Source organism: Atta colombica, unplaced genomic scaffold (genome assembly GCF_001594045.1).
Source record: "Atta colombica isolate Treedump-2 unplaced genomic scaffold, Acol1.0 scaffold19, whole genome shotgun sequence".
NCBI classification, from domain to species: Eukaryota; Metazoa; Arthropoda; class Insecta; order Hymenoptera; family Formicidae; genus Atta; species Atta colombica.
Window position 1 is genome coordinate 593,800 of NW_017259282.1, and position 18,398 is coordinate 612,197.

Genomic DNA, 18,398 nt, shown 5'->3' on the forward strand with positions numbered 1-18,398 from the left:
ATATATATATATATGTATACATGTATGTATACAGGAAGTCCGATAAAAGACAAAGTTAATTGTAACAATGGTAGATTCCTGAAATTATTTTAAAATAAAAATTCTAATGCCAAAATATCGAAGCTATAATAGGTTTTGAATTATATAATCATTTAGGCTCCTGAGTAGTCATCACAACTATATTGAATCATAACGTCAGAAACGAAAAAATGACAAATTAATGATTCATTTTTATTATGTACCATTTATAAATAAAGATAATTTAAACAAAACAAAATGATGAGATTGTTTTAAAACATTTGTAAAAATGGACGAAAATTATGCTTACCCCCCTCCGACAGTCAATAAATAATCATAAAAAATGATAAAGGCATATTAAGTGCTTTTATTCAATACGCATGCGTAGCTTATTTTCACTTACACATGCCTTTTATCACTTTTCACGATTATTTACTGACTGTCAAAGAGGATAAGCATAATTCTCGTCCATTTTTATAAATGTTTTAAAGCAATCTCATTATTTTGTTTTATCCAAATTGTCTTTATTTATAAATGGCATGTAAAATTAACGTCATTTCTCGCTTCTGACGTCACGATTCAATATGGCTGACTATTTAGGAGCAAATAATATTGCCTTGCACAAAGAAAGATTCAATTTCACGAAACAGGCCGGTATTCATAATCGATTAAGGGAATGCTGGAGCGACGGCCGAATTTGATCGATGATAAAACAGATTTTTAATTCCAAATAAAATATTACATCAAAAAAATGTTACATACATTAATTAAAATATTACATATATTAAACAAAATCATTAAGTAAAATGTTACGTACATTTCTTGCTCTTTATCCTATATATCATTTGAATGTGAGATTATACACATTCAAATTGTACTTCTCAAATCATTTCTCTTGTGAACTTCATCATAGTTTGAAGGTCTCATGATACTCTTATAAATTATTCAAATACGGAAAAGTACTTTTGATTTGGATATATGCTTGCATTCATTTATAATAAAAAAGAACCAATATGATTTAAAAAAACTGTAATTTACAATTTTTTGTGAATTTTCATGCCGATTTGAACTTTTCTAAAGGTATTTATTCTAAAAGTATTTTTTCTTTTATTCTGAGAAAGGTATTTTTCATTCTGTGTAAGAAAAACGATATTATTTGAAAAATAGGAAATAACGCTCCGTTGATAACTCCAGCTTAAGATATTTAAGTTTTAAAATAAAAACGAACTATGAATACCGTTCTATGTTTAGCATTCCATAGATAATTTCCATTGGTAATTTCCTCCTACAGTCCATAGAGAGGGCAGATTTAAAAAAAGACATTAACTGCATACACTATGTTATCTCTTCCATTATAGGTAAGTGCCAACGCAAAATGCAACATTAAACACGTTGACTTTATATTCGTTAACTTTAAATGCTTATTTAATTAAAAAAAATATTATACTCTCGATATTTTGGTATTATCAAAATGATTCAGAAATTCTTTAGGCCAATGTTACATGCGTTCATTTTTTGTCGTACGATGAATTTTTCAAACGTGTTGGCTGTAAGACAGAAAGAATCACGAATCTCTTTGTCTTACAGCCAATCAACAAGTTTGAAAAATTTGTCGTACAACAAAAAACAGACGCACATAATATTATAATAATTAAGTGTTGTGTCTTTACCAGACACTGTGCGTGCGTGTGTGCGTGGATGTGCGTGCGTGCGTGCGTGCGTTTGTGTGTGTATGTATGCATACATGCATTTTTCAATAGGGACGCTCGAAATTTGTTAGATCATAGTAGCCATGTTGTTAAAGTGACATCTGTCAAATTTGTTGTGAATTGTTTAGTAGTGTATGGCAAATCATCATGTAAGGTCATAGCGTTGAGCAACGTGTGCAAATCATAAAATTTTAATATCAGTGCTCTATACGAGAAACGTTCCGCGCGTTACGTGATTTTTATCCTCACAACAACCGTCCTGCCGAGTCGATTATTCGACGTTTGGTGGCCAAATTCGAGTCAACCGATAAATAATCAGCCAACATCAGTACGTCGCCGAAACGCAAGGTTCTGCTGAAAACATCGCTGCTGTGAGAATGGGAATACGGAAAAACCCGAGGCGGTTAATTTCTCATCGTTTACAAGAACTTGGCCTGTCTGCGACTTCAACTTGACGAATTTTGCGTCGGGACTTGGCTCTGCACTCCTATAAAATTCAACTGACCCAGGAACTTAAGATAAACGACCATAGACAATGCCGTGTGTTCGCTGATTGGATTCTGGAGCAATTGGAAGTTAACTCAAATTTCGCCAAACAAATCATCTTTAGTGATGAAGCCCATTTTTGGATGAATGGATATGTGAACAAGCAAAATTATCGAATTTGGGACGATACGAATCCACGCGAGATACACCAGCTCCAAATGCATCCCGAGAAAGTCACTGTTTAGTGCGGATTTTGGTCTGGCGGAATCATCGGTCCGTACTTCTTCTAAAACGAAGCGGGCGTTGCCATAACCGTCAACGGCGAGCGCTACAGATCGATGATAAGCAACTTCTTGTGGCCTAAAATGGATGATATGGATACCGATAACATGTGGATCCAACAGGATGGCGCTACGTGCCACACACTGCATGCCACGATGGACATTCTGCACGAGCGATTGGAGGGCATGGATATTTCGCACGGCGGCGACGTGAACTGGTCACCGAGATCGAGATTTAACGCCTTTAGACTTCTTCCTTTAGGGCTATCTTAAATCGATCTATACGAATAAACCGCAAACAATTGATGCTCGCAAAGTTAACATAACAAACATCAGCAAATTCAGATTTATGCAAGAAAGTCATCGAAAATTGGACCGCCCGAATACGTCTCAAGCGAAGCCGCGGCGGACATTTGAGCGACGTTATATTCCATATTTAATGTCATAAAATATTCTTTCAAATAAAAAAAAATTGAGTGGATATCTCACACAATTTGTTTTATTTACATTTAAAAATCGAGCGTCCTTATTGAAAGACCTTTTATATACGTATGTGTGATTATGCAGAACAATTATATATTTTACAATTTTGATAACAGAAATTTCTTTTGCATCTCACTATTTGACACTGTTATTAGTCACTTTTTTAATACGTTATTTGCCTCAGCACGTTCTTCTTCTAATTCCTTAGATGTAATATCCAGCTTTGACTTTGCAAACTTGCTAATTGGGAGATTCTGAAAATAAATTATAAGATGGATTTTTTTTGTTCTTTTTAAAAATTTTTTTAAATATGATGAAAAATGCTGCATTTGCAATAATTTTGATTTTAAATAATCAATTTAATTTTAAATAATTATTTAAAAAATATCGCTAATTATAAAAATACAAATCATTAAATCACTGTGTTAATATATTTAAATATCTCAAATATAAAATACTCCAAAATTATGAAAAGAATCTACATTTCTATCATATATTTAAGTTGAAATTACTCAAGATTTTACATATAACTTACTTGCACTATTTCATATTGCTTGTTCTTGATAATGACAGGAAAGGAAAATACAATATCTTTAGGAATTCCATAACTTCCATCAGATACAACACCCATGCTAACCCATTCTCCAGGTTTAGTATCAAACCACCAATCTCTCATATGATCTCCAGCGGCTTTAGCAGCAGACATAGCAGAAGACATTTTTCTAGCCGCTATTACAGCAGCGCCGCGTTTTTGAATTGTTTCGATGAAAGTATTATTCAACCACTCATCATCATTTATCTCAGATGGTACTGTTTTTAAGCCAGATAAAAGCGTTACAGTTGCATGTGCTGCATCAGGATATTGCGTGGAACTGTGATTACCCCAAATAATGACATTTTTCACTTTATCCACCTGTATCAATGAGATTATAGAATAGGAATATTCAAAACAGTATATATAATGTTGCAACAATCTAAGTATAGTCTTACATTTTATATTGCTAAAAAACATTTTAAATAAAAAAAAAATTTTAATAAAAAAAAAAAATCAATTCTCCATAATAAAATCAAATTTCATGTTTTGTCAAAAAAATGTTTTAAGCGTGGTAATATATGTTACCTGTACATTTAATCGCGCAGCTAATGCTGCCTGTGCTCTATTTTGATCCAATCTAGTCATCGCTGTAAAATTTTCTTTCGGAATAGACGGTGCATAATGTGAACAGATAAGCGCGTTAGTGTTGGCAGGATTACCTACGACTAACACTTTGACATCCTTACGAGCATATTTATCCAATGCTTCGCCTTGCACTTTGAAAATTTCTATATTTGCAGCCAAAAGATCTTTACGTTCCATTCCTTCTTTTCTTGGCATTGCACCAACCAGAAAAGCAGCTGCTATGTTATTAAAGGCCTTGGCTGGTTCAGCCGTTGGCAAAACTTCTAAAAATTTAAATTAAGCTATTTACAGCTAGATAAACTATTAATAAGTAAGTAAAAATTAGAATATAAATATAGCAATATAATGTTATACAATATATTCTATACTATATTACACAGGATGTTTATACTGCCAACCTTAAAATATGAATTCAGGATCTTAAAACAAACAAAAGTTTTCCTCTGGACATATGCTCGCAAACGCTTCGTTCAAGAGATACTTCTGAAGTTATACAGAACTGGAATGAATAATCTCTTGAAATATCTCTTATTTTTATTGAGAGTACAAATAAGTTTCCGCCGTTTTTAATAAAAAATTAAGCATTTTTTATGAAAGAATGGTACATAATGTTTTATTCAAAGTAATGACCATCGCTAGCCACTACTTTTTCCCATCTTTCTGGTAGCATGTGGATACCGCATCAAAAGAACGCTTCATCTTTTGAGGCTACCCAATCATCGATACAATTTTTGGTATCTTCATATAATGTGAAGTGCTGCTTCAGACAGACCATGCGTCATCGGAACAAGTGGTAGTCGGAAGGAGCAATGTCTGGAGAATACAACGGGTGGGGTAGAACTTCCCATTTGAGTATTTCTAGGTTTTGACCGGCGCCGCAACATGTGGTCGACCATTATCATGCAGGAGAATAATTTTGTCATGCCTGAAGTAGTAGCGCGTTTTTCTTTGAGTGCTCGGCTCAATCTCATCAATTGTGTTCGGTAGAGAGCCCCAGTAATGGTCTCGTTCGGTTTGAGCAACTCATAATACATCAAGCTGATCCCACCAAATACACAACATGAGTTTTTTTCCATGAATATTCGACTTGGCTGTCGATGTTGAAGCATGGCCAGGGAGTCCCTATGATTTCCTCTTCTTTAGGTTATCGTAGTGGATCCATTTTTCATCACCAGTGACTATACGATGCAAAAAATCCTTTCATTTATGCATATAGCATTTCACATATGAAAAATTGGCGTTCAACGTTTCTCGGCTTCAGTTCATACGGAACCCAATTCCCTTGCTTTTGAATCATTCCCAATGATTTCAAACGATATGAAATTGTTTGTTGAGTCACTCCTAATTTAAGTGCAAGTTCTTTTTGCGTTTGGCACGAATCTTCATCCAATAATGCTTCCAATTCCGCGTCTTCGTACACTTTCGGCCTTCCGCTACGTTCTTTATCGACGTCAAATTCATCGTTCTTAAACTTTTGAAACTACTCACGACAACTTCTCTCACTTAAGGCAGCATCACCATATTGTTTCTACAAGCAATCTATGAGCTTCAGTTGCAGATTTCTTCAAAGGAGAAATAAGAAGTAAATCAAAAGTTCCCAAATGACGCTTATTCGGCTTAAAACTCGACATTTTCGTGCAAAAAAAAAATATATGATGCTGATACAAAATCGCTAATATTTCAAGGTTATGGTGTTGCCGGATGTCTAATCTTACGATATGTCGTTTTACATCAAACAATTTTAACTATAGTTTATTAGTGGCGCCGTCTTTTGCAAACGGCGGAAACTTATTTGTACTCCCAATATTTTGAAGCTTGAAGGTCATTGATAGGCTTTTGTTCGCAAAGCTCATAATTCATAGCTCGTAGTTCATACCTATTAATTCATTGAATGTTTTTATCGAATAAACTTATAATCATGCCTTATATGTATTCTAATAGTGAATGTGCCGATATGGTATATTTATATGGGTTTTGTGACAGAAATGTTAACGCTGCTCGCCATGAATACGCTGCGCGATTTCCAAACAAAAAATTGATAAATTCTTTTTAATATTTCAACGACTGAAGGAAACTGGGTCATTTAATATAGTTCCCCGGACTGATAGAGTTTTTGCAAAATAAAAGAACAGCCATTATATTGCAGCATTTCGATCAAAATTCATCAACAAATATTCGAAGATCTGATTTTGCGTGGGAATTTTCATATCCATTTATATGGGAGACACTTTATTCATATGGGAGACACTTTCAACCAATGTTATCAATACTCTTTTCAACATGTCTAACATTTATTACCGGTTGATATGCCACGCAAGAGAGTATTTTGCGATTGATTTTTAAACCAAACAGATATTTATAATTTTCACAAAACATTTTGTGAACAGATGAGACCATATTTACCAGGCAAAATTTTTTTCAATCAAAAAGATAGTCAGTGTTTGTCGTATGAGAATTGTCGAGCAATCCAACATTTTGAACAACATTTTTCAACACGCGCGATTTTCAATGTAATGTATGTTTAGGAATATTTTAATTGGACCGCATTTTCTACCAGCTCACTTGAATGCGAATGGATTTTTCACTTCATTTTAAACAATTTTGAACTTTATGATCTTTTGGAAAATATTCCTTTGAATATGAGAATAAATTCCTGATTTCATTTAGATATCCTTATTATGGCAGAGGTCTTGACAATGCTTAATATTAATTTTTTCGGAAGATGGATCAATCATACTGGATCTGTGCTTGGCCCCCGCGTTTATCGGATTTAACACCATTACATTTTTTTGTATAGAGTACTTTGAAGCAAAAAAATGTATGCAATGCCTGTTAATGATGTCAATCATTAAAATGAAGAATTGTGCAAAAAATTACAGATGCACAATGTCAGTCATTCGTTTTCTTATTGATAGATATAATGCATCTCCAGCTGTCTTTATTTTGAACAAAACATTTAATGATTAAATTTTAATTATTGTAAAGCAATAAAGAAAATAGACCTTATTTCGACATTATTTCTAGTTCTAGCATAACTTCAGAAGTAAATATCTCTTGAATGAAGCATTTATGAGTATACGTCCAGAGGAAAATTTTTGTTTGTTTTGAGGTCATGAATTCATATTTTAAGTTTGGCGGTGTACCCGGGATCGCCCTGTATAAACGTAAATTTTTCAAGGAATATGTATTTATTCTTAACAAAAATTGCCAGTGGTATTTCGCTATAATTGCCGAAAATGTTGTTATTCGGCAATTTTCTATCCTTATTTGTAATTATGAGTAGTTATTTTATTTGTATTTTTTAAATTATTTGTATTATACTCACATATTTTCAATATTCTGTATTTTTAACATATTTTATAAAAAAAAGAAAAAAAATTGAAATAATTAATGGAGCCAAAACTATGCTATTGGAGATTCTCGTTATTATGTCTTTTTTATTAATTTTTCTCACAAGATTTAAGAAATTTCTACATCACTTAAAAATATTTTTTTAATACAAATGTAAACCTTAAAATACTTTGCTACAACATTAAAACTCGATATTAAGTTTCTTATATATCTAAAACAACATCCATCCATAATCATATAATACTATTCTTAATAAAAAATCGAAAAGTCTTCTACTATTTTGCAACCTTTGCAATTTTTTTTTAACTCAATGAGCAAAATGTCTAAAATTAACATATAAAACAATGTTAATTAGATATCTTTTAGAATTCTTTAAAAATGAATATCTCGTTAACTATTGTGAAAATTGTGAGTGGTATAGGACTTTTCGATTCAGTTTTTTATTAGGAATAATATTGTATAATTAGTAGACATTATTTAAAAATATATCCTATATATAATTTGTCTTCACTATTATATAATGAATTTCTTTTTTTTATAATGAATTTTTTTTATTCACACGTATGCACGCACGCATGCGATATGTTCTCTCCTATACACATGTAAACATTAAAAATAAAATGTATTAAATAATATTTGTAGTTAAATATATGTATGTAGATATATGTACATATTCAATATATTCATACAAAATTAATTTTTAAATGTATGAGTTTTCAACGCCCACCTTGTAAAAGAGGAAGTGCTAAATCTTCTAATTCCATAATCACACCATCCAATACCTTCATCATAGGTGGAATATCTAATAATCTGAGATTAACAGGTTGTTGTGGACCGAAAACTGTACCAGTTGCAATCTGGTACAGCAAAGAATAAGCAATTTGACCAGCAGCACCAGTAACCACGACATTTATCGGCTCTGTCTAATATAAAATTAAATTATTCTTGGAATGATTATATTACGCTTTAATAATTATACTAAGGATACATTCCAAAACGTTCTCTCAGAGAAAAATTTTAATTGAAATACATAGTATATGTAATATAGAGGAAAGTTCCCTATTAGGAGATAGACGCCTAATATGAGATAACGGTGTTTCTGCTAAATAAACTAATAAACATTATCTATTCGTTTCATCATGAATTTATTGCTCTTGGATTGAAAACTATTCAGTGGAAAATGTATTATTAAATCATGCCTGTTATTTTAAAAAAAGATTTTAGAATTTGAGATGTCTTCATGAGATGAAACTTTTAAATCTTGTTTATTATTTAATCTTTTATTATTAAATCTTGTTTATTATTTAATAAGTAAATATTTGGGAATAAATTCTTCATGTAATGATAGAGTAAGATCGTACTAATAGAAAAATACAGGATATGTTGAATTGTTTGAATTTACAAAATTAGATTTGATGATTGTAAAACTATAAGGCATGGAAATCACAATATAAGAAATACTCAAGGTATTTCTAATATAAAATAATCTATGTTTCTATGTCAGTGAAAATTGATGCTAAAGTTATAAATGTTATTGTACAATAATAAAAAGACAACAACGAATATTGAATGCTTATTTCTGCGATGCTTGATTCCAATTAAGAATTCCTAAAGACGAATTCTGGGTGTAATCCACCCAGAATTCGTGGACATTTTGTTTATATTTTAGAAACATTAATACAGTTTTTTAATTGCAATACTGATGTGCTTCACGTTTTATTATCGATATTCTTAGGGCATTTATTAGGAGCACATTTTTTGACTTTGCTCACTTTTTACATTTCTTTAATTAAAAAAAAATAGTGATGTTTCGTTTGAGCTGCGATTAACATACGTTTACAACTTGATATTCTTTAGTGTAATAAATTTTAATTATTTTTGATCCAATGTCGAGACGAATTCTTTCTATGTCTTGGGATTTTATAACATCAAATCTGTTAATTTGATGATAATTTTTTCTTGGACATGAAGAGATTAATATTTTGAAATTGTATTGCTGAGGATGGTTTCAAAGTGAACTGAAATGTATTATTTTTTGGAATAAAGATTTAAGATTGCATACTAACTACCACACTGATTCTCATTTGTTCTGGTTTTTTGAATTTGAATTAAATTGTATATAATATTATCTTAAAGCTTATTAGATTTCCTTCAAAATGATGTATTATTTTTTAAAATTCTGCCCATAGACTTCTAGCATTTACCCAAAATGAACTTGGTATTACATAATTTTCTCTATATATATGTATAGAATAAACTCTTCGGAGAAGACATTTTAGAATATAACAGTCATTTCTAATTGCATTATATATAATTTGTAATACACTAATCACCAGTATGTATCTATATTTAAAAATTATTATATTATCATTATTATATTATCAAGAATAGCAAAACATAAAATTTAATATTTAAATACAATAAACAAAACCAAGATCGATCAAATTTTGGATGTTACAAATAATATATTATATATTCTTTTATTGAATCACTTTATTCCAGATAATCCTGGCTGAGGTAATATTTTTCGCAAAATTTCTTTCTTTCTTTCTTTCTAATTTAATTTAGGTTGGATTATTAGCGCTTTAGAATGATTGTGTTGAAACCGAATGTTATCGGCTCGCAATTATATCTGGAATAAATTGATTCAATAAAAGAATATATAACGTATTATTTATAACATCCAAAATTTGACCGATCTTGGCTTTCTTTATCGTATTTGATGTATTCACATATACAGTCATGCTTAAAATTCTTAATATGTTTAATATTTAAGTTTTTATCAACTTTTAATATCGTAGATATATAAAATTTGTTTTATTTATTAAAACAATTATGTATATATATATATATATAATGTTTTTCAAGAAACTAATTAAATTTAAATTAGTACACTTAATATGCATTTAATATGTATTTTTATGCAAAAATTATTGACAAGTAAATGAACACACATACATACAGGATTTTAGTAAAGGTCAAATAAAGGTGAAACTAAAGATAAATTTTAAGATGTACGATATCTCTCTCATCCACATTTTTCATTATCTCCAAATCAATAATATATAATGTTAAAAACTTACCATTTTTGTTGTAATATGATTATTATTAGCGAAAGAAAAAAAACACCTGATACCTAAAGTACGATTAAATCAGAAAATAAAAAATTATTCACGAGCATTCACAACTGGAACTGAACACCCGACTGATCCGATTCTGGAAATTGTAAAATATATGGTGGAAGTATAAAGCCACGTATACACTTATGGCTCCTACACACTGGACGTGGAAACGCTTGCCGCGCGACAAAATGAGACGCGGTAACCAATGAACACATTAGGAGCTAAGCTTATTGGCTACCGCATCACATTTTGCCGCGCGGCAAGCGTTTCCGCATCCAGTGTACAGAAGCCATTAAGCTGCGTTCGGAAACTAGAGATCCTATAATCAGAGTTTGGCCACAGTATATGCAAGCTGCGTTCGGTAATGCAAATCTGAGGCGTCGGAATGCTCTTATATTATAGCATATGCCACGTGCACTGTAGAAAAAGAGAATACTCCGACGCCTCAGATTTGCATTGCCGAATGCAGCTATAGTAGCGCAACTCTACTGCTTTTATATTGCCAAAATGGAGTGTGCATGTGTGAAATAAATAAATTGCCCTGTTTCATTTTTTCTTTCTTTACTTCTCTCTCTCTCTCTCTCTCTCTCTCTCTCTCTCTCTCTCTATTTAAATAAGCGTTTCAATGTTCCATTCAAACATGTCTTTCAAGCATACATAATTCAGAGTAGGAATTTGGAAAGAAGTGTTGTCCATTTGATGAAAGTAAGTTTCATTTATTGTGTAAGAAATCTCAAACTGGGTATCGATTTTGTAAATTTTCACGAAACTTTCATTTTTTCACTTTTCATACGTATCAATCTCACGTGAAAAATTTCACTTTCAAATCCTATCAGATTTAATGATTATGTAAGAAAATTATGAGAAAGTGAAAGCAGATGTAAGGAAGTTGTGAGAAAGCGAGATCATAAAATGAATTTACATCGATTGTTCCTCTTCAATTTATGAAAATTTAACAAAGGGTGTATGTACATACAAATATGTATGCACGTACATACGTATTTTGATAGGAAATCACATTGCTCATTATTTGTTATTCCTTATATCCATGTAATCGAGAATAACAATGAATGTAATTTAGAAACAAAAGGAAATGCTCTTAAACATAATGTAAAAAAATTTGGATATTATGCGGGGAAGAGTGTCGCGAAATTCTCAGAATCGTAGGGAACTAACGTAAAAACATGTTATTTCATTACTCTTGTTCTTGATTGTATGTAGTAAAAAAACAATATATTTAAAACTCGCAGAAAAATATATGGGAGAACATAGCAAACTTTAAATTGTTCCGGATTGGGGACGGAGAAATCTTAAATTCATTTGAATGGAAAAAGATTATTTTTTAACCTGTTTCATAAATCTCTATTTTTTATTATAATTCTCATTTTTTAATTTTTCATGTGATTTTTATGCACTTCATATTTTTATCTTTTACTCATATATTTAATTTAACATCACGCAAACATTTTTTTAATATGCGAAGTTTTCGCCTGTCAACTGCATGCTCTTCCTCTTCGTTTGCACTATTTACGGCGGGAAACTATGCAATATCTATTTCAAATATTTCAAATCGATATTCAAATATATTTGATTTTTCAAATATATTTCTCGAAAGCGAGAGAGTTCTAGTGCAATCTAATGCAGGAACAAAAAATAGATCAAAAGATCGAAAAACAAGCTACTTTATATCAATTTACTAAAAAAATAACTAGAATTTCACATTTTAGACATTTCATTACTTATCGAAAAATTTCCCGTGAACTATTTCACATTTTATAACAGCCAAAAGTTACTTAATCACTTATTCATTACATTCACGTGAATTTGTTCATTTAAAAAGATGTAGACTTTATCGATAGTTGTAAAAAATGTTCCGATTCGATAAAAAAAATTTCACAATTTTCTAAAAAGTTATAAAATTATTTATAAATTCTGAAAAATTTTGAAAGCTTTTATTAGAGCGATATTGCAATTGTCAAAATGAAATCGAAAAAAATTGCCGATTCGACCTTGAACGAAAATGTTCAAAATATAGAAGAGAGATAAGATTACGTATCAAAAATTTATAAAATATTAAAAAATGTATCAAATTCTTGCACTCTCTACACGTAATTTTTCATCACTCGAAAATGTTTGAATCGACAACTTTTCCATCGTAACGACATTTTTTCGAGGAACTATTTTTGACTGGATTTTTGTGTATTCATTCCTAGAGGAAACTTTAATAATCGATATCCTAAGTATCGATTATGTAAAGTTTCCCCTAGGAATGAATACACAAAAAATGAACAAATTCACGTGAATGTAATGAATAAGCGATTAAGTAATTTTTGGCTATTATAAAATGTGAAAGTTCACGGGAAATTTTTCAACAAGTAATGAAATGCCTAAAATGTGAAATTCTAATTATTTTTTTAGTAAATTGATATAAAGTAGCTTTGTTTTTCGATCTTTAGTCTGTTTTCTGTTCCTGCATAGGCTGCACAGAACTCTCTCGCTTTCGACAAATATCAAATATATTTGAATATCTATTTGAAATATATATTTGAAATGGATATTGTGTGGTTTCTCGCTATAAATGGTGCGAATGAAGAGGAAGAGCATGCAATTGACAGGCGAAAACTTCGCATATTAAGAAAACATTTGTGTTAAATTAAATACATGAGTAAAAGATAAAAATATGAAGGTATAAAAATCATATGAAAATTTAAAAATGAGAATTATAATAAAAAATAGAGATTTTTATGAAACAGGTTAAAAAACCTTTTTCCATTCAGATGAAGATTTCTCCGGTCTCAATACGGAACGATTTAGGGTTTGTGCTATGTTCTCCCATACATTTTTCTACAAGTTTTAAATATATATTGTTTTTTTACAACATACAATCAAGAACAAGAGTAATGAAATAATATGTTTTTCCAATTCTGGCTTTGAGAATTTCACGACACTCTTCTCTTCTTCACACAATAATGCAAATTTTTTTGACATTATGTTTAACAGCATTTTCTTTTGTTTTTGAGTTATTATTCATTGTTATTCTCGATTATATGTATAAGGAACAACAATTAATGAGCACAGTGATTTCATATCAAAATATATACATGCATACATATTCGTATGTATACATGAACACTTGTTAAATTTTCGTAAATTTAAAAGAAACGATGTAAATTCACCTTTTGACTCTCACTTTCTCGTAACTTCTGATTTCACTTTCTCATAATTTTCTTACATAATCACTAAATCTGAATCTGAATCGTTTGAAAGTGAAACCTTTTATGTGAGATTGATACGTACGAAAAATGAAAAAATGAAAATTTCGTGAAAATATACATAATGAATATCCTGATCTAATTCTTGTGAAAAAGTGTTAAAGTGAAAAAGTAACATAGAAAACCGAGCAAGGAAGATTTCTTTTTATTTATTGTATTTTAAATTTATGTTTAGAGCATATATGTATATAAATTTTCTTTTATGTCAGCTTTCTCATAATATTTTCATAGCATATATTTACACTTATATAATATTTCTGTACAAATATACACTTTTAAATTAATTTAATATTTTTTCCTAATTTTCTACATTTTTTCTTTATTTTTCAATATATTTACAATTTATTTTTATTAATTTTAAAGTATAGATTATTTCATTGCAATAGTAGATTTATTCACGTCACATGCTTTAATATGCTCCAACATGCTCCTACAATAATTCTTACTCACTTCAACGTTCATTGAAATGCGACGCGAATAAATCTAGAGTTTTGTGAGGAGTTTTGACAGAGCGAAAAAAGGATAAAAAGAGAAAGAAGTTTAGATGGTAACCGTGGCAACGCTAGGTAACTTATTTATTTTACGCATGCGCGCTCCATTTTGACCAATACTGACATCAAAGGTATCGACAGTGAGTTGCGCTACTAGCTGCGTTCGGCAATGCAAATTTGAGGCGTCGGAGTGTTCTTTTTCTACAGTGCACGTGATATATGTTATAATATAAGAGCACTCTGGTGCCTCAGATTTGCATTACGCAGGTACTGTATATGTTTGGCGAATGTAAACAAAAAATGGCGGACAGAAAGAAATAACAGATATTACTTTCTTGTATGAACCCATGTCATGATAGAAGGGATAACATAACCTTTGACTAGATACTTTCCATTTAATGACACAAGTCGACACAAATATCGTTCTATCTTTGTCACTCTCTGAATGTCAAAAAGGAACGACGCTGTCTAATGGCTCCTGCACACTGGATGTGGAAACGTGCCGCGCGGCAAAATGAGATAAATGCGATAACCAATGAACACATTAGGAGCTGTAAACACTGGACTATATATATATATATATATATATTGGATATGGGAAAAAGTTCGTGGCATTTTTCCCGCTACATGGCATTAAATGCAGTCGGCAACTAGACGTGCGTTTAAAAAGTGACATTTTAACTTTTGTTTTGAGCCGAAAAAGATTGAAATCGGTGAAGTGGATCAAAAGTTATTTTATTTTGAAATAAATAAGGAAATAAAAAAATTTGCTACATTTTGCAGTATCACTATGATAAAGGCAAGAATGCTGTACAGGCTTGTGAAAAAATTTGCGCTATTTACGGTGAAGATACTCTATCAAAATCAGCAGCACGGAAATGGTTCGTTCGCTTTCATGCTGGAAATTGCGATGTGAAAGCTGAACCTCGCTCCGGTCGACCAATCACTGAAAAGTCCGATGAAATCATGAAAATTGAGCGTAATAAGCATGTGAGCACTGTGGAGATTGCCAGAGAATTAGGCATCGACCACAAAACAATTTTAAATCATTTACACAATGCTGGATACAAAAAGAAGCTCGATGTTTGGGTTCCTCACGAGTTGAATGTTAGGAACATGATGGATCGAATTAACATTTGTGATGCGCTACTGAAACGGAATGAAATTGAGCCATTTCTGAAGAGAATGATAACTGGTGATGAAAAATGGATCACCTACGACAATCCAACCAGAAAAAAATCATGGATAGAGAAAGGAGAGAAGGCGCAAGCAATCGCAAAACCTGGATTGACGAGGAAGAAGGTGATGTGTGGTGAGACTGGAAGGGAATTATTCACTATGAGCTGTTATCGTCCAATCAAACAATTAATTCCGAACTCTACTGTGAACAACTGTAGAGATTACAACAATTGAGAGGAAGCGGCCAGAATTAATCAGGAGAGGTGTCTTCCATCACGACAACGCTCGACCACACACATCTTTGATGACTTGGCAAATTGCGAGAGCTTGGCTGGGAAGTTTTAATCTACCGTATAGTCCTGACATAGCATCCTCAGACTATCATTTGTTTAGGTTCTGCAGAACTCTCTTAATGGTGTAAAGTTAGCTTTAAAAGAGGCCTGTGAAAATCACTTGAAGCAGTTTTTCGATCAGAAACCACAGAAGTTCTATCGCGATGGAATTATAGCTCTGCTCCAAAAATGGCAAAATATTATAGAAAATAATGGAGCATATTTGGTTTAAATAAATTGATTTCAATACTCTAAGAAAAACATTTTAATTTTACTAAAAAATCGCCGAATTTTTTCCCATATCCAATATACTGGAATAGGCGTCGAGAAAAATTCATAATCATAATTGATCAGCCGCCATTTTAATTGGAATATTTGAACGAATCAGAAACGCGCGCGCATTGCGATCGATATATACATCGATCGATGTACTATCGATGTATGGAAATCTATATGGACATAAATGATATGGATATAAACAAAAATGTCATTTCAATTTTATTTTTCACATTCAATAAAATATCATTGATAACCTTTTTCATATGCTACATCATTAATACATGTGCAGAAATTAATACATTTAATACAAAAATTCTTATGTATGAAATGAAATGTCCTTTTAATTTCTCTGCCCACATCCAGGTACACAGCATTTCACGTTTGCTTTGCACATTTTACAGTCACGCGATTTTATAATCTTTCAAAGTAATCTTTCAAATATAACCCCACACACCACACAATGATTTTGTTGACATATGTGTCCCACTAAAGAACACTAAGTAAGTGTGCATGAGCATGCCTGAAAGCTTCTGATTCGCTCTTATATTGACCAAATTAAAATGGCGCTGATCAATTGGTGTCAGGATTTTCTATGTTCACAGCAGAGATGCCCATTCCAGTGTATATATAGTTCAGTAACTGTAAACTTATTGGCTACCACATCACATTTTGCCACGCGGCAAACGTTTTCGCGTTCAGTGTGCAGAAGCCATTATATTATCAAATGGAAAGCATTATATATCAGGTGTATAAGCTTAAATCCACTGTTTTTAGTCAGAAAAACACATTTTTTTTCTTAGGAAGCAAAAACAAATTTATTCAAAGTACTTGCCCTCGCTAACTATACATTTTTCCCATCTTTCGGGCAATGTGTATACCATGCCAAAAAAATTTCTCATCTTTCGAGGCAAACCACTCATCAAGTCATTTTCGGACGTCTTCGTAAGAATCGAAGTGCCGCTCAGCGAGCGCGTGGCCCATCGACGAAAAGATGATAGTCAGAAGGTGCCAGGTCTGGTGAGTAAGCGAGATGGGGTAGCACTTCCCAGTTGAGTGTCTCCAAGTAGTTTTGGATCATTGTTGACATGTGCGATGGTGCGTTGTCGTGGAGGAAAATCAGCTTGTCATGTCTTTTCCGATAATGCGGCCTTTTTTCACGCGGTGCAATTTGATCAGTTGTTGGTGGTAGCGGTGAGCATTAACAGTTTCACTAGGTTTTAACAGCTCGTAGTAGATGACACCTTCCTGATCCCACCAAACGCATCGTCTTCCGTCCGATTTGGTCTTGAGGAAGATGTTGATGGATGGGTGGAATCAACCCAAGATTTCTTGTGTTTAGGATTCTGAAAATAGATCTACTTTTCATCGTCTGTCACAATCCGATGCAGGAACGACTTTCTTTTTTATCTGGCAAGCAGAATTTGGCATGTGTTTTGGCGTCGCTCCATCTGCCTATCGTTCAATTCATGCGCACCCATTTTTCGAACCTTTTGAACCTTCCCCATGGCATGTAGTCGCATGGAAATGGCTGCTTGAGAAACACTCAATTGCTCGGCAAGCATTTTTTGCGATTGGGTATCGTCCTCGTTCAAAAGAGCCTGCCCTCAACCTTCCTGGGTCGATTTTCACGCTTCTTGTCACTCAGATCAAAATTGTCGTCATTGAACCGGTGAAACCAATCTCTGCACGTTGTTTCCGATAAACATTGTCGCCATAGGCATTCACAAGCATTCGATGCGATTTGGCAGCCGATTTCTTCAAATTGAAACAGAAAAGCAAAGTTTCCCGCATATGCTTTTTTTTTAGCAAAAAACTAGACATGATTACACGAAAGAAAAAATGTATGTTGTTGTATGAAATTGCTGATGATGTGTACTGATTAATGTTGATAGATGTCAAACACATAAAAAAAAGTGTGTTGTGTGCCCAGGATAGCTTTGTACGCTCACTAATGTCACCTATGAGCAAACAGCAGATTTAAGCTTATACACCTGTTAACATGGACTGCATGGTGGAAGCGATAACATGTAATCTGTTTTTTGTTCCTGCATTAGACTGTTCTAGAACAGTCTTTCTTTCCCGCTTTAAACAAATATCAAACATATATCTACGTCTCACTTTAAGTTCCAAAAGTGTACATTAGTTTAGCCACAGAAAACAGACTATGCTCACTTTGCATCTCTTTCTAAATCTCCGCTGTCTCTGGCTATGAATG

At 32.2% G+C, this 18,398-nt stretch overlaps 1 protein-coding gene across 1 annotated transcript; it reads right to left on the reverse strand.

Annotated features, from left to right (window-relative positions):
* Positions 1-2,971: 2,971 nt before the first annotated feature.
* LOC108686815 (malate dehydrogenase, cytoplasmic) lies at positions 2,972-10,894 on the reverse strand. Its single transcript, XM_018192297.1, has 5 exons — positions 10,592-10,894; positions 8,236-8,431; positions 4,098-4,420; positions 3,513-3,890; positions 2,972-3,231 (listed from the first exon to the last, which is right to left on the reverse strand). Exons 1-5 carry the CDS (start codon positions 10,592-10,594, stop codon positions 3,133-3,135), a joined length of 999 nt encoding a protein of 332 aa, XP_018047786.1. The 5' UTR covers positions 10,595-10,894; the 3' UTR covers positions 2,972-3,132.
* Between the last annotated feature and the right edge of the window lie 7,504 nt (positions 10,895-18,398).

What these genes read in the sequence shown, in the direction of transcription:
- LOC108686815 (XM_018192297.1), bottom strand. An exon ending in AGCACTTCCTCTTTTACAAG is followed by an intron (nt 4,421 to 8,235) that starts GTGGGCGTTGAA and finishes TTAAATTTTTAG; the next exon opens with AAGTTTTGCCAACGGCTGAA. An exon ending in AGCAATATGAAATAGTGCAA is followed by an intron (nt 3,232 to 3,512) that starts GTAAGTTATATG and finishes ATTTATTTTCAG; the next exon opens with AATCTCCCAATTAGCAAGTT.